Source organism: Lontra canadensis, unplaced genomic scaffold, assembly GCF_010015895.1.
Source record: "Lontra canadensis isolate GAN:19392208 unplaced genomic scaffold, GSC_riverotter_1.0 scaffold88, whole genome shotgun sequence".
In the NCBI taxonomy this organism is placed as follows: domain Eukaryota; kingdom Metazoa; phylum Chordata; class Mammalia; order Carnivora; family Mustelidae; genus Lontra; species Lontra canadensis.
Window position 1 is genome coordinate 2,836,374 of NW_022631082.1, and position 19,342 is coordinate 2,855,715.

The window sequence follows — 19,342 nt, forward strand, 5'->3', positions numbered from 1 at the left end:
TAATGTCTTCCGAGTTCGTCCTCATTATAGCTGATATCAGAATTTCATTCCCTCTTAAGGCTGAGTAATATCCCAGGGTATGGATGGGCTAAATATTGTTTATCTCCTCTCAAGTAGATGGACACTGGGGTTGTTTTAGTTGGGGAGGGGATGGGGAATGAATGCTTCATAGGTGTGGGGTTTCTTTTTGGGGTGATAAAAATGTCTTAGAAGTGGCTGGGGATGATGTTTGTACAGCATCGAGAATGTGCTAAATGCCACTGAATTACGTACTTTAAGTGGGTAAAATGGTGAGTTTTATATTATGCAAGTTTTTCTTCGATTAGAAAAAAATGTCCTTGTATTTCATCCTACGACATTACCATTCATTTAACATGTCCTCAGTTCTTGACCTGTAGGTCCTTGGAGCATTTTCATCACTATCAACACTATTACAATCATATAAAAAAAAATGGGCAGAAGATATGAACAGACACTTCTCCAATGAAGAATACAAATGGCTATCAGACACATGAAAAAATGTTCATCATCACTAGCCATCAGGGAGATTCAAATTAAAACCACATTGAGATATCACCTTACACCAGTTTGAATGGCCAAAATTAGCAAGACAGGAAACAACATGTGTTGGAGGGGATATGGAGAAAGGGGAACCCTCTTACACTGTTGGTGGGAATGCAAGTTGGCGCAGCCACTTTGGAGAACAGTGTGGAGATTCCTCAAGAAATTAAAAATAGAGCTTCCCTATGACCCTGCAATTGCACTACTGGGTATTTACCCCAAAGATACAGATGTAGTGAAAAGAAGGGCCATCTGTACCCCAATGTTTATAGCAGCAATGGCCACGGTCGCCAAACTGTGGAAAGAACCAAGATGCCCTTCAACGGACGAATGGATAAGGAAGATGTGGTCCGTATACACTATGGAGTATTATGCCTCCATCAGAAAGGATGAATACCCAACTTTTGTAGCAACATGGGCGGGACTGGAAAAGATTATGCTGAGTGAAATAAGTCAAGCAGAGAGAGTCAATTATCATATGGTTTCACATATTTGTGGAGAATAACAAATAGCATGGAGGACAAGGGGAGATGGAGAGGAGAAGGGAATTGAGAGAGATTGGAAGGGGAGGTGAACCATGAGAGACTATAGACTCTGAAAAACAATCTGAGGGTTTTGAAGGGGCGGGGGGTGGGAGGTTGGGAGAACCAGGTGGTAGGTATTAGAGAGGGCATGGATTGCATGGAGTACTGGGTGTGGTACAAAAACAATGAATACTGTTACGCTGAAAAGAAATAAATAAAAATAAAAGTTTTAGAACATTAAAAAAAACACTATTACATTAAATATATGTATCCACACGTCCTTGTGGCATGTGTATCTGTAGGCCAACTGCCTTTTAAGTGCCAGCGGGACTCGATTTCCCCGATTCTGGGCTTGGAGACGCCACCGCACCTTTATTTCCACCCAGGTGGCGGGCGAGTGGTGGGGGCACAGTCCATGAGGACAACAGCCATTGCCCAAAACTTTACTGTCTCCAAATCTTCTCCCCTAGGTTACTGACACTCAAGGCCTTTGCCCAGCTCTTCATCTTGGGGTGCTCCTGGGTGTTAGGCCTCTTCCAGATTGGACCCATGGCTAGTATCATGGCCTACCTCTTCACTATCATCAACAGCCTGCAGGGGGCCTTCATCTTCGTCATTCACTGTCTGCTCAACCGCCAGGTACACAGCATTTGCCCTTCCCAGCCCCAGTCTTCGGGGCAACATGCCTGTGTCAGCCCACATCCCTGCATCTGGGGAATAATTCATCTTCTTGTGATGTGTTTTTCCCTCCAGGTACGGGAAGAATACAGGAGATTGATTACCAGGAAGATCAAACCCAGCCCTGAGACCCAGAGCTCAGGGATATTACTGTCTTCCGTCCCCTCCACTTCTAAAACGGTGAGATGGTGTGTTTTATGTGGGTCCTGTTCAGATGGAAACACTGCTTCTTAGCAACACCAGATGCCACTGTGCACTGAGTACCTACTGTGAGCTAAGTGTGTCCATGTATATTAGCACATTTGCTAAAGTGTCGTGTTCAAGAGTTGGGGTTCAGGAACCAGGCTTCCTGGGCTAAATCCCAGCTTTGCCCCTTAGTAGCTGTGTGAGCTAATAAACAAGATCGAATCATGACTCATACAGATAGAATGTGAGCATACATTAAATATTTTATTCTACTCATTAATCAGTGCGGGAGTGAGGCAGATGTTAACCTGGCTCAAAAGAGAATGCGCAAAACAGATACATATATTATGTAATATATATAATATGTTATGTAACATGTATCATAGATATCTTATATATTGCATACATTATATACAAACCATGTAATGTTTTATATATTTTGTATAAATTATATATAGTACATATTATATATGTATTATGTAATATACACATGTCTATACTTTGCATTCTTTTCTGAGCCAGTTAAAACATCTGCCAGGTTCTCTTCTTGATAATTTTATATAGAGATAGCTAGATATAGATATATAGATATATAGATATTAGAATTACATATATAATTATAAAGTTATATAATTAGTACATAATTATATAAATACATAAAATTATATTATGTATTTAACATGAATTAAATATATATTAACATATGAATTACATGAATTATACTAAACATATATAGTTTCAGAGACATTGAAACAAAAGTGCAAATGGAGGCAAAACATTTTTTTCCACCTCATTCCACATAATTTTGCATTGCTATCATCTCTATTCAAAATTTACAGAGTTGTATTTAAATTCAGTTAGCCAAGTTATAGTACATAATTAGATTTGATATAATGTTCAACGATTCATTAGTTGAGTATAACACCCAGTGCTCATCGTATTTAAATTAAAAAATAAATGAATGAACAAAATTTAAATAAATAAAATTTGCAGAGTTGTAGAACTTTGCTCTACACAATGGCTCCTCCATCCCTGATTAGGATTTTTTATACTTTCACTAATTTATTCCAAACACAAGTAACTAAGATTCAGTGGTTTAATTAAATAGGAAATTCTTCTTCTTCTCCTTTTTTTCCTCAAGAATAGAAGCTCAGAGTTAGCTGTTGCTGCTATTGGTTCTGTTGCTCAGGAGTGTTGTAAAGGATCTAGGTTTTCCCTACTTTTCAGTTTTCATGGTTGCGAGATGGCTGCCATAGCTCCTGACATCACAACCATGTTAAAGGCAAGAGGGATGGTGCAGAAGTGGCGAACCTTTCTCCCTTTCCCAGGAAACAAAAGCTTTCCCAGAAACCCCCTCAGTGGATTCCCCATTCACTTAGTTTGTCAGAACTGTATCATGTGATGACACACTGTTACAAAGGAATTTGACAAATAAGTATTTGGCTTTTTTGCTTCTAGAGTGGACGCTATCCACAATAAAGAGGTTGAGAACAGCTTTCAAGTTTGCAGTTAGTGCCTGCAGCACTACAGACAAACACACTGCTCACTAGAGACCATCACTGTTAACATTTTAGTGTTTATCCTTCTGGTGTTTGTTGATGTATTTCTCTCTCTGTATTTATAAGACCCATGGAATCTCATTTGTAATAATCCTGTTGGTTCTAATTCTGATTTCTCTCTCACAGGGTTAAAGTTCTTTCTTACTTTCAAATGTGCCATGAAGCAACATTTGAGGAAAGCAGGTGCCTACAGGAGCCTACTCTGAAAGGCACAGCTTAAGGCACAGAAGCAGGATCTTCCAGCCCCAGAATGCTCTGGAAAACAAGAACTTCTGTCCCAGATGATCAGTTCATCTTCCGTGTTCTGCTCTTTGAGTTTCTAGAATTTTGTGGAAGTAACAGATCCCAGTGCAATGGCAAGACCAAGCTTACCTGGTTGCCATTTTGGTTTCTCCAGTTTGTTGGTGCATGGCCACAAGCGTGCCTTTCCAGCACCTGTTGTGAGCCTGACACAGAGCAGCCCTCAATAAATGATTTGTCATATGGCTGACTGACTTACTCTTTGACAAAGCCTCCTCTTGCTTTTAAAGAAATGGTCAGTAAAACAGTAATGATGGCCCTAGGGGATGAATAAAACACATGGACTTTTTTTTGTGCAAACACTTTTGTGCAAATACTTAAAACAGTTATGTGGGGGACGCCTGGATGGCTCAGTTGGTTAAGCGGCTGCCTTCGGCTCAGGTCATGATCCTGGGGTCCTGGGATCAAGTCCCGCGTTGGGCTCCTTGCTCAGTGGGGAGCCTTCTTCTCTCTCTGCCTCTGCCTGCCACTCTGCTGGCTTGTGCTCTGTCTCTCTCTCTCTCTCTGACAAATAAAAAAATAATAGTAAAAAAACAGTTATGTTGGTGAGTAGGAGTGCTGGATGGAGCAGAATCCCAGCATTTCATGGAGACTGGCAATGCTTGATGACTACACCCTTTGGAAAGTGTTTTGGTTTCCTGGGACCTTTCAGGGAAACAACATCTCTCTTCCTTCCAGAAACTCTCTTAGGACTTGGCTAAGATTCACACTGCTCACAAAGTTATCACCATCCCACCTGGCCCTCCATCCTGCATAAAATCTTGATTGCCAGGGAGAGTAGAGGGAGATGAAACTTTAAAATGAAGATATGCTCTGTGCTTGCTTTGGCAGCACATATACTAAAATTGGAACAATAAAATGTCTATATCTTCCCTTCTATCTTCCTACCCAAAGTGTGGTCCGTAGACCAGAAGTATCAGCATCACCTTGTTAGGAAAGTAGGATCTCAGGCCCCACCCCATAATGGCTGAACCAATGAAAGCCCCAGGAGATTTGTGCTGTACACAGGAATGAATGTTTAGAATCTTCTGGAATAGTCTTCCATTTGCCATGCTGGTAGCAGAGTTTGTCTTTATTTTGTTTTGTTTTGTTTTTTTGTTTTGAGACATAATTTTTAATTTTTTAAATTAATTTTTTAAATTTTAATTTAATTTTTTAAAAAATATTTTTTCTAGTCTGCAATGGTCACAAAGGATCTCTTAACATTCCTAGGACTGTGACAGAATAAGAGGAATACAATTAATATAGTTTGTGGGAGCCTTCCGGGTTCTTGCTCAGTTCTTGCTGTATCCTGTAGAGATTATACTTTGTCTCTGCCCAGTATATTGTCACATTAAACAAAATCTCTCCATGTGATTTTGCTCCAGAAGTTCATATCCTGGCAGAGATGTCTAACAGAAGTTCAATTCAGATTTCCCTTTGGCCAGCTTCTTCCTCCTTCACTCCGTCAGGTCCAGGTACCCTCACCAAGGTAGGACAGACCCAGCCTATTCACTGCCCAACCACACAGCCCAAGGTGATCACAAGTATTACAACTGATCACGTCTTTCAAATAGAGGATTGGCCGATCATTATTGGACTCCTTAGTAAATTGAAGTGCAATTTTAAAAAGATAGAATGGTGGCCAAAATATAAAGCACAGTCTTGCTAGGACAGTTCAACTTAGTGAAATACTTGCCCCACCTGTTATCAAATTCTAGAGAGAATTAAAGTCTAAAATGTATCCTCCTGCTGGTTATAATCCAAATATCTTGGCGTGCAAAAGAATTAAAGTCAATAAATAAAGTCTCTTGCTTCCTTGTGTTAAAATTAAAAAAAAGAAACTCAGGAACAAAATTTATCTTGCCTTTCTTATTTGAATCAGAACTTGTCTTTAACCCAGTGAGCCACCCAGGTGCCCCCAGAGCTTGTCTTTAAAACCAGAAAGGAAAATATCTTCTTGACTTTTGGACTTTGCATCTGCCATTCCCTCCTCCTAGGATACCTTTCCTCAAAAGCCAACTAATTTTTACCTTTTCTTGAGTACCAGTCATCACTTCCACCAGGAGGCATTCCTTGAATCTCCTGAAGTAGCATTAGATGTCCCTGTGTGTGTCCCTAGGGCTTCATGCTTTCTAACCCTGTATTATAACTTCTCTTTTTCTTAGGCATCTTCAGTGTAGACTGTGAGCTCTACAAGTACAGGTAATTGTATCTAGGAAATTCTCCATAAATATGTTGAATGAATGAGTAAATGAAAGATTACTCTCCATTTTGAGGATGAGGAAACTGAGGCTCAGAGAGGTTAGGTAACTTTCCCAGCATCACACAGCCATCGGTGACTGAGCTAGGCTGTGAGTTCTTGACCACAGAGCTCCTCTTCGAGACCCTGTGCCTCTCTTTCTCCTTTTCTTCCTTTGACCCCAGGAATTCTTAGTTTGGTGATACAGAGGAAAGACAAAATATTTACTATGAGTCAGCTTACCACCTAAGACGGATTCAGTTAGCTCAGTAATGATCCTGGGTTAGACAGGAGTTGGAGGACAACATTACACTTGGTTGATAGAGGCTCAGTCTGTTATTTGTGTCAGCCACAGCTTGAGAGGGAAGCTGATGCACGAGTTCACTTATGATAGCTTAGTTCTCAGTGTTTTGCTTGTGCAGAGTTCAGTACGAAGCCACAGTTCTAAGGAATGGTGACAAGAGATGGCATGGCTCCTACCCGTCACAAGTTCTGGTAGATTGATTGCATCGGTGGCCTCAAGAGGGGATTTCCATCTCTCTACACCCCTTCCCTGACACTTTGTGACCTCTTATTGTTCTCACTCAGGCTTGGCCTTGAGACGTGCTTTGGTTAGGAGAATGACTCAAAGACAGAGGATTTCACAACTGGGTGTGCAGGCCTTCTTGCCCTTTACAAGGTTAATTTTACTTGCCCTCACATCCCTGCCTCCACCCTGAGACCCTACCCAGCTAACCTGCCGGAGGGGTGTGAGAAACATGGAGGACAGCTATGTCACCCCATTGTACCAGCTGAGGCTATCCTCTGTCGGCAAACTGTTGGACCTACAGCTGACCGTAGTCAGGTGAGCAAGCCCAGCTAGTATGGCTCACCTGCCCAGCCCAGCCAACTCAGAGACCTGGAAGCAGCAATCAAGTATCCCTGTTTTAAGGTAGCGAGTTTCAAGAGTGGTTTACTCCGAAGTATCCTTTGCGGTGGTTACTAACTGATAGAGTAACCAATGGATTATCAACATCTTGTATTTAATTGCAACAATTTGGAACATACGAAAAGAAGGATAGGGGTCTTCATTTTCTCTTAGCTATCAGGATCTATAAATTTGTGATGCTTAAACTTCTTCATGATAGAAGACTTACACAAAGGCTTGTCTTTATGATGATGTTACCTGTGGGTCATTAAGTCGCCTTAAGGAACCATATAATTATATCTATATCTATATCTCTTTCTATATATATTTAAGGGGACATGTGCTCTCATTTTTAATTTGTTTTTTATTTTTTTAGAGAGAGACAAAGTAGGGGGAGGGGCAGATAAAGACAGAGAATCTTAAGCAAGCTCCACACTCACCACAGAGCCTGACTTGGGGCTCAATCTCACGACCCTGAGATCATGACTTGAGCTGAAACCAAGAGTCGGATGATTGGTTTTTTTTTTTTTTTAGATTTTATTTATTAATTTGACAGATAGAGATCACAAGTAGGTAGAGAGGCAGGCAGAGAGAGAGGAGGAAGCAGGGTCCCTGCTGAGCAGAGAGCCGGTTGTGGGGCTTGATCCCAGGACCCCAAGATCATGACCTGAGCTGAAGGCAGAGGCTTAGCCCACTGAGTCACCCGGACGCCCCAGGAACTCTATATTTCTAAGGTAAGTAAAGGCTGTAGCCTCCACAACAAGAATTTTTCTTACTCTAAACATCAAACTACCTTTGGTATGGTCCTTTCCCCTGCCACCTCCAGTGCCTCTACTAGAGGGAGAAAAGGGACTCAAAATAAAAACTCCATCATTCTCCAATCCTATAAAGATCCATTCATTCAAGGAATATTTCTTGACCACCTACAATGTGCTTTCCCCAGAACATTAAAATAATTGAAAGAATGTTGAAAATTTGAAGTTAAGGATATTAGAACTGAAAACATTTCAAGTTTAAATATCTTATTTTTTCCCCAAACTAGAATTTATTAAAATTTTACTTTCTTGGTTTTGATGGCAGTAAACTGAATAATATTTTCAAAATCGAGTTCTAGAAAAAAATTCAGTCTTAAGAAGTACATTAATGGATAAATTAGATAAATGGATAAAATGGATAAATTGTCCATATACACAATAGAGTATTACGCCTCCATCAGAAAGCATGAATACCCAACTTTTGTATCAACATGGACGGGACTGGAGGAGATTATGCTGAGTGAAATAAGTCAAGCAGAGAGAGTCAATTATGATATGCTTTCGTTTATTTGTGGAGCATAAGGAATAACACGGAGAACATTGGGAGAAGGAAAGAAAAGTGAATTGGAGGAAATTGGAGGGGGAGAGAAGCATGAGAGACCAGACTCTGAGAAACAAACTGAGGGTTTGGAGGGGAGGGGATGGGAGGATGGGAGAGCCTAGTGGTGGGTATTAAGGAGGGCACGTATTGCATGGAGCACTGCGAGTGGTGCATAAACAATGAATCTTGGAACACTGAAAAAATAAAATTAAATTTAAAAAATAATAAAAAAATAAAAAATACATTAAGAAAATATATATAAAGGTACACATTTTTCTTTTTTGCCACAGGGAAAAAATGATGACCTGGCATAGTACCGGGTATTTTGGATGTTTGGTTTATCATGCATCTTCTTGCATTGATTTTTGATGTTTTGAAATGTTGAATTGACATAGTATTTATCTTGATTACTCAAGGGATTGCCTCTTTTTCTATTGTGTCTGAGGTGGGCGCTTTCTTCTCCCTACCCTTGTGCTGGCCCTGATCATGACCTTTTGGGGGCAGATTTACAGCTAGTTCTTCAGGAAGTAGGACAATCTCCTTGGCACCCTTTGCCTAAAAACAATTATTAGTAACACTGTGTTAGTTGCACCTGCTTACATGTAGAGCGAAAACTAGAGTGTGACAATGACAGATGTCTCATGTCACTTCAAGATTACCTAGAGCAGGTATATCTATACTATTCCGAGATCTCTATTTTTTTTGCTCTTGTCACATGAACATTTTTTCAACTTATCAAACCTTTTGAAACTTGTTTTGTTTTCATGGCTTCAAGGTGGTCTGTGGTATACATGTGTTATAATGTATTTAATCTGAGTTATGTCATCTCCAACTTTTCAGTGTAAACAATGCTGTAAGGGACACTGTGAGCTAAATTTCAAACACTCTACAATTTAAATGCTTTTCAGACCAGTGATAGGTTGTGAATGGGGAGAAGCTTGTATGTCTTGTTTAATGTCTGGTTGCAGAAACACGTAACTCTACCAAAGCTGTCAAAACTTTTTAAACTTCAAATTACTCAAGAGTAATGTATACTCAAGAGAAGCTTTCCATTATCGGTTCTGAGTCATCTGGTCACCTCCTTGCCTTAACTTTCCATTCCATTGTGTCTAAAGCTATCAACCTTTTATTTGTAATACTCAGCATGTTGGATTATAATCAGATGTTCTTGTGTTTTGTCTTTATTTGTCTCTCTATGCCTATGACCAGCAGAAGACTGGGCTCACACATGGAATCTATAACGTTTGTGGAATGAATGCATCAAGAAAGTGTTGTGCCAGTCTGCTGCACAGTAATAGGACAGGGTTCTGATATTCTTCCCTCTGAAGGACATGTTCTCCTCGTTTTCCAAATCATCTCCTGCTCTTGCCCAGTGACTGAAACAGGGTCCTTTCCCATTTCCAAGCACAACTCCATGATAATTCCATTACAAATACTACTATTTCCAAAATGAAAATGGGTGACTTAGGGCAGGTTCCCTAAAGGCAGAGCCTGAGACAGGGATTTTGGTGCTCATGATTTATTGAGGGAATGTTCTGAGCAAAGAGAAGGTAAGGGAAGCAGAATGTGGTAGGAGAAGGATGTGGGTTCAATCAGATCCCATGGTGAGCTCTGGATTGTACCTCAGTGTCTGTCCCCCTTTGAGGCAGACTGAGCAGCCTTTCATAACCGGTGTCAGTCGGTTACTGACATGGTGCCGCCCTCGTGGTGTGGGGGAGGTATGTTGCAGCTCCTATTCAGCTGAGGCCAATCTGGACCGAAAAGAGCTTTAACAGCAGACATCAACAATATTGACTACTTCTCCCCATCCCCATGACCATTAAATATGAAAAAGAAAGTTGTGTTAATCACTTCTACACTTGCTTACCTGCTCATTGTAATGAGATTTTGCACTGCATTTTAAAAAGTTTGTTTCAAATGAATGCTTCTTAGACATTAGGATAAGAATTTCCTCTTGATGATTTTAGGGATTGTTTACCATTATTATTTGGCTTTATTGAGTCTAGAATGTAATGGTGTTTGTATTTCCAAATATACCTTTAATCAACTGCTTTCATCTTTTAAAAAGAAAATTAAAAGCTTCAGAAGGAGACATTTCTAATGCTTATCCTGGGAGGGGAACGTCTTTTCTTTGAAATCCTATAATGTACAACGCATGAGAGGACTTGCCACTTTTCTCCCTGAATGTTGCATCCCTTTAAAATCGGTATTAATCTTTGTAATGTCTCATTTCTATGGCCTTACCTCATGAATAATTCCTAAGTTTGATGAAATGATCCACTGTGTGTGATTTGAAACCCTCAAGCTGTGTCTGTCTTTGCTACAAATGTGGGCTTACTCAATTTACGTATCTAGTTTTTGACCATAGGATCTCAGATGGTGTTTCTTCCTCTTTCTTACTTCTCAGGAAACCCCTTCTCAGGAATTTGTGAATACTGATGAAGTAGACTCCGGTCTCTGCTCCGAATGTGTTTCTCCCATCTTGACTTTGATCTCTTTGTCCAAGTTCCTCATAGGCTTTCCCCAAGCATCTGTTCCACCCAGCATAGTGATCCTTACCCATGGCCGGGTCCATTCCACAGAATGCCGAGGCTCCTCCTGACTTGTGCTGTAGGAAATAGGTTCTGTCTCCAGCATGGAACTGCCATTGTGTCCTGGTCCCTGGAGCTGCTGTACTTGGGCACAGAGTCACTTCTGATTCCTAAATGTGGCACCATCTCTCATCTATCCCTTCACTTAAGGGACCTCCATGTAGCCACACAGGTCTGCTTGCTGGACACACAAACACTCTCTACCTTTTTGTCTTCTCTCTTTTTTCTTCCACGGTTTCTTCCCAAAACCTCCATGAATATCAACTCATGCAGGTAGGTGTTTTAGAGGCGTTGTAAGTGTACATCCTGATCGTTTGCCAAAAACATCTAAATTCTACCTCTTGCCCAGCCAAAACACCCAGCAACAAGTAGATAAGAAAACTCAGGAGTTTTGGAGATGTTAAAGAATTTGTACAAAGTCATTTATCTATCTTATGAATATTTATTAAGTCTCTACTGTCCAAAAACTGGGGCTGGGTTACAAAGAAAGACATACACTGTCTTTCCTTTCATGGAACTTACGTTCTAATGGTAGGGGGAGACTCAATAAACAAGAAAGTGAAATATTTGAAATCTTTATTTTTGCTCTTGTCACAGTGAATATCTTTTCAGTGCATCAAACTTTTGAGATTTATTTTTTTAACTTGTTGTTTTTCTGAGTGGGCTGGCTGCCTTCTGTTGACTCCTTCAAATGCATCAATTTGTCCGTCTGGAATGCTGACATCTTTGGAGTATAACAATAAACTTCCTTGGCCTCTGGCTTCCTGTTGGTTTTAGCCAATGGGAAACACCAACAGGATATCAGAAAAAGGGAGGAGAGTGAGGTCAAAGTATTTGCTCTGTTAGCTCCTTTCCTGTAGGTCACCACAGGCTGTCTGTCCCTTGAATGAAGACTACAGCTCCATGAGCTAGTACACCAAACCTTAACAATTACAGTTTCTTACTCCTAGTCCATGCTGAAATTTTCTCAAGAGCATCACATGTAATTCTGAGACCTCCTCAGCTTATCCTATGATTTTATTTCTACATAAAATGCAAAGAAAATTTAGAAAGCTTCAGTTATAAAATTTGGGGTATTGATATTTGTAATTTTTTGCATGAATTTCAACACATCCTCCTCTCCTACACATTGTGATCACTACATGATCACTGTAAAGATAAAACAAAAGGCCAAAGTTGTCTGGATTTCACAGAAAATAAGTTCCAACAAAATCCACTGGGTAAGGAATATGAGTTTGCCAACATCCAAGCAGGTCAACCATGCACCCTGTTTAAACTTGAATGAGACCAGTAGTTTCTTTATTTCTTTATATTTTATTGAGATTAAAGTCATATAACATAAAATTCACCATTTCAACCACTTTAAAAGTGTACAGTTTGAAAGATCTTAGAACAGTGAGAATGATGGGGCACCTGGGTAGCTCAGTTGGTTGAGCATCTGGCTTTTGATTTTGGCTCAGGGGGTTAGAGGCACTGATGCGCCACACAGTCAAAAATCCATTCGTATCTTTTGACTCCAAAAACTTAACTATTAACAGCCTATTGTTGATTGGAAGCTTTACCGATAAACAATTACTACAGATTTTGTATATTATATATATCATAGACTGCATTCTTATTTGTAGTAAAGTAAGCTAGAGAAAAGAAAATCATAAGGAAAATACATTTACAGTACTGGACAGTATATATGTGCAAGTTGACCCGTAACTGTGTGTCAACTGTATGTTCCAAGGGCAAGGCTCAGTTGATTTCCAGGGAACCAGATACTGACTCGTACTGTTTTAGTATTAAGTCTAGACTGCCATTCTGTTAGGGCATAAACACTGGGCTCTGCTTGATTCTTGCATCCTGTTTCTACAGGGTAGAATGCCTTCACCATATTTTCCATTTCCAGTCGATGCTTCTATGGAACACCGCCATTTCAAAATGTGGGAAGTTTGCTGAGAAACAACGGTTTCTTTGTTTTTTTAGAGAGAGGAAGAGCTGGGGGTGGTGGTGGGGGGAGGAGCAGAGGCAGAGAGAGAATTTCAAGAAACCTGTGCTCAGCGTGGAGCCAGTGGCAGGGCTCATCTCAGGACCCTGAGATCATGACTTGGGCCAAAATCAAGAGTCAGACACTCAATCCACTGAGCCACCCAGGTGCCCTAGAGAAGCAACTGTTTTTAAATGAAAGCAAAAAGGCGCACTTGGCTGGCTTAGTTGGCAGAGCAGGAGACTCTCAGCCTCAGGGAAGTGAGTTTGAGTTCCAAGTTGGGCCTAGAACCTACTGTAAAAAAAATAAATAATTTTTTAAAAATAGGGGTCTCTGGGTGGCTCAGTCACTTGAGCGTTGGACTCTTGGTTTCTGCTCAGGTCATAATCTCAGGGTTATGAAATCGAGCCCCGCGTTAGCTCTGCACTCAATGTGTCGTCTGGGGGAGATTCTTTTCTTCTCCCCCCTGCCCCTCCCCCCACTCATGCTCTCTCTCGCTCAATCTCTCTCTCCAATAAATAAACAAATAAAATCTTTAAAACTTAAAAAAAAAAAAGCAATGGTTAAATGAGAAGCAAAAGAGGAAGTGGTGTTTGTGTTTTGTGTTTCCTTCTTTTCTTGAAATGTGGTTTCCTCTTGCATGACAGTTAATAAGAAAAGCTTGGCTTCTGGTCAAAATGGGTAGAGCCAGTGTAAGTGCCAGGGTATGTTTTGCCTGGCAGCTTGGTGAAAAGAAGCTGGCTCAGCCAAAGTAGTTAAATGAAGAGGGTTTAACAAAGAGACTATTTATACAGGTGTGGGGAGGCAGAGGGGGTGTCTGAACCCAATTCTAGTGTGTGAGTGGGGTTTTTTCCTCACCCCAAATGAGGCACCAACATCAGCTGGGTGCTCTACAATTCAACTCCATCGTGATACCATCTACCTGAAACTAGCATAGTGTCAGATTCCATAGGGAAAAAGTTCAGTCCCACAAAACTACCCCTGCCCCACCTCTAAAGCCAGAAAAGCCAGGTGACCACAATTTCCCCTTGGAGTTTTATTAATTTGCTAAGGTGGCTCACAGAACTCAGTGAAACATCTTACTTACTAGATTACTGGTTTGTTATGAAAGGATATAACTCAGGAGCAGTCAGATAGAAGAGATGCACGGGCTAAAGTGTGGGGAGGGTCTCAGGAAGTCGGGAGGGGACTGAAAGTTCCAACCCTCCATTTTTGGTTGGTTCCCCCTGGCAACCAGCCCCCATCCTTAGGTGTTTTCCAAAAATTAACATAAACCCAGTTGTGATGAAAAGGGGCTCGTTACTCATTTCATTGTCTTGTGATACTACTGTTCTCCAATGTCACAAGAGACCACATATTGTAACAAAAGATGCTCCCATTGCCCGTATTGCTAGGAAATTCCAAGGGTTTTAGGAGCTCTGTGCCAGAAGCAGGATGAGCGCCAAATATATATTTCCTGTTATAAATCACAATATCACAGCAGAGCTAAGGGAAACCAAGAAAGGATGGGGAAAGGGGAGGGAGGGAGTAGCAACAGGGGTAACTCTTATCAGTCTTTGTCTTAAAGTGGCAAGGGGATGGAACAAGTATAGGAACCTGGAATGCCTTAGCCCGTGACAGAAGAATCTAACCATTGCCCAAATGTGCAGGCACTGCAGGGAAGGAGGACCTTGGAAAATGAATATCCCCCTCTCTCTTTCCTCCAGCTTTACACCTTCCTTCCACAGCTACCACTGGTCAAAAAAGGGTGGAAGGGAGAGCGCAAGGGAAGCCTGATAATGCAGTCCATACAGGACAGCCTCCCAGGGCACAGAGCAGAGTGGAGAAGGATGGAAAACAGATTCTTTCACCATAACCCAAAATGAATTGTTACAAGCTAGGAAGTTTGAAAAGCAGCCATACCCTACTGAACTATTCCTTAGATTGGGCATTTGCTTTCTTGGATTGTCGAACCCTAACCCTAACTGACCGAGCTTCTGTTATGGTGACAGTGACAGTCTACTGCTCCATCAAGGAGAGGTGAGATCAGCAAGTAGGGGTTAAAGAAGAAGATCATCAATGGATTGTTCCTTCTGGTGGCTTCTGCTTTTGTTATTTCTCAGCTTGTTCATTGTCTCACGGACCACTCTACTGTTTATCTGTGTCTCTCTCTGGGGTTTTGCATTCATATCTCCAAGAGAGAAACCAGCTGAATGGATTGGCCAGTCAGCATCCAATACGGAGAAGTACTCTAAGGTAGACTTCTCTGCTTGGGCCACCTCACTATTGGTGCCGAATGGACCAACCCATGGTCCCATCAACTGTGGTTAGGAGGGGAAGTCCCATGGTACCATGCTTGACAACACGTGTGTAAAAATTTTCTTTCGGTCCACTTTATGATGTGTATCAGTTTGCCTTACTTGTGTAACAAACCACCCCCAAATTTCATTTGTTTAAAATAACAACAATATTATTTTGTTCATGATTTTGTGGGTCGGTTTTACTTTCCTTCTGGTCTAGTCTAGCCCGGCTGGTCTCTGATGAGCTCATCCATGCATTTGCAGTTAGTTGGTGGGTTAGCTGGTTGCCGGATGGTCTAGCATATTCTCACTGCTCATCTGGAAGGTTGGCAACCAGAGTGGTGGATTGTAGATGAGTGAGCTTTAGCTCTCTCCCACATGGTCTCTCATCCTCCAGTAGACCCGCTTAGGTTCAACCATATTGTGATCTTGAGGTTTCCAGTGCAGCAAGAGAGGGCAAGCCCCGATATGCAGGCACTTTTCAAATCTCTGTTTCCATCCTGTTAGCTGCCGATCCAGTGGCCAAAGCCAGCCACACAGTCAAGTCTAGAGTCAGCACAGGAGGACTACGCAACAAGATGGGGGAGTTCTCTCATCTATTTGGGCAAATATTCTGTCATTTGTAGAAAACAGGCTGTGAGTGCATGAAATGCTTAAAATTTCAGGGATTTCCCACGGATTCAGGAATTTCAGTTTAACATTCAAACAATTTTAACTTCAGCTCAGCTGACAGTGATAGGCTTACACCATCTTTCATTTATCATTCAAAGAAACATTTTGAGTATCACCTGGAACAAATATTTTGAGTCTCACATGGAGGGACTAACTGCCTGCATACCATATCTAAGTGATTATTTGAATATTTCATTGCACTGACTCTAATTCATTTATAAGATAAATGGGACACCAAAAAAGGAAAATATTTGTGTTAGCGATAATAAAGCTATGCCTCATGAATGCAACAAAACTAAGATAAGGAGCAAATCACTAGGTGTGTGTTTGGACTTGCTAAACTAGGGTTTTGTTGGAGGGGGTTGCCGTGTTTGTGCTGGCTCTTACAAAGATTCTTCTAACATGAACAAGAAGAAAATTTCAGGACACCATGCTACTGGGACCAACCAAGAATTTCATCAGCCACGTAGATGAGTGTAATTGGGTGACCCTATCTCTAAGTCCAAGAATATGGATATGTTGTTTTCCCAAGATGGTAAGCTGAGAAGTGATACCTTAATAGGGAACCAGGTCTATACATAGAGACAGTAGTGCAGTGGGATACACTCTCCCACAGTCTGGCCTTCAACTCTCTTTCTAAGAATTTCACCAACTAAAGGAGCCTACTCAACGTCGGATCCATTTTCTTGATGTAGACAGAAGTTGGCGCCACTCTCCATTAACATGATTTTCTGCACTGAACACTGTCAGGATTTCCAAATTCACTCTTTGAGGCACTTTAATATGATCCACTCTAATGTAACACACTTTTTAAGTTGCCCAAACGAAAAGAGAACTAAGGGGCTTTGCATTTTGCCAACTGCCCAATCAACGCCCTTAGCCTTCTCATGCACTCATGAAGCTCCTTAAGAAAGTGGAGCTCAAGATAAGAAGTGATGTACTTCCTTCTTCGTTAGCTTGAGAAGCTACTGGACTGGGTAAGAAACAAGAAATTTTCATCTTGTGGGTAAGAGCTGGCTAGGTCTTTCAAGAGAAAACAGAAAATATTTCATGTGTGTTCTTGGGTCTAGAAAAACATCTGGTACTGTAAAAGTGTTCAAGGGGATCTTGTTATATGCCTTTTTACTTTGTTTCTGAGAGGGGCTATATGGGCATCATTTCCCAGCTTCTGCTTGGGCAATGTGTGTATTATGTGGTGCAGAACATACTGAAATGCTTTGGGATTCTTGACAGAGATGATGAGTTGTGTATTAAGGAACTTAAGGTGAATCAAAGTTCGGGCATACCTTGTTTTACTGTATTTTGCTTTATTGTACTTCACAGAAATGGTATTTCTTTTTCTTTTTCTTTTCTTTTTTTATAAATTGAAGGTTTGTATCAAACAAATCTACTGGCACTATTTGTCTGAAAGCATTTGCTCACTTCATGTCTCTGTGTCACATTTTGGTTATTGTGATATTTTAAATTTTTCATTATTATTATATTGTTCGGTGATTTGTGATTAGTGATATGACTCTCTGAAAGCTCAGATAGTGGTTAGCATTTTTCATTAGAGGAATGAAGCAACTTTTCATTAGAGGAAGTACATTTTATTGAGACTTGATGCTATTGCATACTTAATAGATCACAGTGTAATGTAAACATATTTTTTATATGCACTGAGAAACCAAAACATGTATCTGACTTGACATAGTGAGGGAGTTTGGAACCAACCCTGCAATATCTCTGAGATATGTCTGTGATAAAGTTCCAAGAAACAGAGTCTGAAGCAAACGTAGTATAGAACCAATTTGCTATTAAAAATGAAAAAACAAGACCTAGAAAGATGACTAGGTTTATCCAGGTTGCATGGTGAATTGACAAGCTTGTCACACACCACACGCCTCACCTCCATGAGAAACACATCATCCCAATTAAATGCATTCAGGTATTATTATTGTATGTTTCATTCATGGCCAAAGTGACCTAATGTACATGTCTGTGTTCCTCCAGCTGCTGTGACCCACTGGTGGGGAGCAGAGTCATGAAACCAACTTGATGAGTAATAACCAGTATTTTAAAATAAATTTAAGATGCTATCATCATAAAATGTCAAATGCAGCAGATTGATTTGTGAAACTTGGTTGAGTTCTGTCTCTGTCTGATGGAATACATGGATCTCAGTCAAAAATCTCTCCACGTCAGCATTGCTAGAAATGTAAAGAAAGCCAGACACAGAAAGACAAATGCCATATGATCTCACTTACACGTGGAGCTCCAGTACTCAAGTTCATGGAAGCAGAAGGTAGAATGGTGGTTGCCAGAGGTTAGGGAAAATGGGAAGTGATGGTCAAAGGGTACAAAGCTTTGGTTACTCAAGATAAATAAGTTCTGGAGATGTACAATACTATGTGGCATCCATGGCTAACAATACTCTAATTGTATACTTTAAATTCACTGAGAGGACAGATCTTATGTTAAATATTCTTACTGGATGCACACAACTAACCACAGAGGGGCAGGAGGGAACTTTGGGAGATGACAGATATCTTTATGGCCTTGATGGTGGTGATGGTTTCATGAGTGTGTACTTGTGTCCAAATTCATTGAGTTGTACACATTAAACATGGACAGCTTTTTACATGCCAATCATACCTCAGTAAAGTTATTTTATAAAGTGAAAAGACCAAATCAGCATTGCTAGAGGTCTCGGCAGTTCTGGAAAACATCACCTCTTCCATGTAAAACACTTATTTTAGTTAAACCAGTTTCCAAAGAGGCCTCCAAAAAGATTCATCCTCATCTACATCCAAAACTAATGATGGGGGCGCCTGGGTGGCTCAGTGGGTTAAAGCCTCTGCCTTCAGCTCAGATCATGATCTCAGGGTCCTGGGATCAAGCCCTGCATTGGGCTCCCTGCTCAGCGGGGAGCCTGCTTCCCCTTTCTCTCTGCCTGCCTCTCTGCCTACTTGTGATCTCTCTCTCTGTATCAAATAAATAATAATAAATAAAAAAACTTAAAAAAAAGAATCATCCTCATCTAGATACAATTTTGATTTTGGTTTTTTTTTTTAAAGATTTTATTTATTTATTTGACAGAGAGAGATCACAAGCAGGCAGAGAGGCAGGCAGAGAGAGAGGAGGAAGCAGGCTCCCCGCTGAGCAGAGAGCCCAATGTGGGACTCGATCCCAGGACCCTGAGATCATGACCCAAGCAGAAGGCAGCGGCTTAACCCATTGAGCCACCCAGGCACCCCTTGATTTTGTTTTTGTAAAAATTTTTAAAGTTATCTCTAAACCCAATGTGGGGCTTTATCTCACTACCCTGAGATCATGACTCACATACTCTACCTACTGAGCCGGCCAGGTGCCCCGGACACAATTTCTTTACAGTGTATTCTGTAGTAGGTTTTTGGAAGGGAAGAGAACTAAGAATGAAACAGGGAAATGGATGTTGAGAGAAGGGAGTGGACCCAGGAAGTGATCAAGTATAAGTCCTCAAAGATGCTTACGTACAGAATTTGACTTGCAGTTAGGTGGTTTTGTCCATTACTGTA

The 19,342-nt window shown here is 40.9% G+C and overlaps 2 protein-coding genes across 3 annotated transcripts in view; both read left to right on the top strand.

Moving 5' to 3' along the window:
* ADGRE1 (adhesion G protein-coupled receptor E1) overlaps positions 1–4,084 on the top strand; it is a 55,123-nt gene extending 51,039 nt beyond the window's left edge. The window contains exons 20-22 of the mRNA XM_032883782.1: positions 1,556–1,724; positions 1,839–1,943; positions 3,635–4,084. Of these exons, the coding sequence (XP_032739673.1) occupies positions 1,556–1,724; positions 1,839–1,943; positions 3,635–3,640 (280 nt within the window). The 3' untranslated portion in view covers positions 3,641–4,084. The remainder of the gene's footprint in view (positions 1–1,555; positions 1,725–1,838; positions 1,944–3,634) is intronic.
* Positions 4,085–7,616: 3,532 nt separating this feature from the next.
* Positions 7,617–19,342, top strand: part of LOC116882986 (putative adhesion G protein-coupled receptor E4P) — a 50,773-nt gene continuing 39,047 nt past the window's right edge. Inside the window, exon 1 of one of the 2 annotated variants that reach the window (XM_032883781.1) lies at positions 7,617–7,670. The gene's annotated coding sequence lies outside the window, so the exon portion shown is untranslated. Of the gene's footprint in view, positions 7,671–16,700; positions 16,784–19,342 lie in introns of those variants that run through there. The other variant, XM_032883780.1, reaches the window with a different exon arrangement.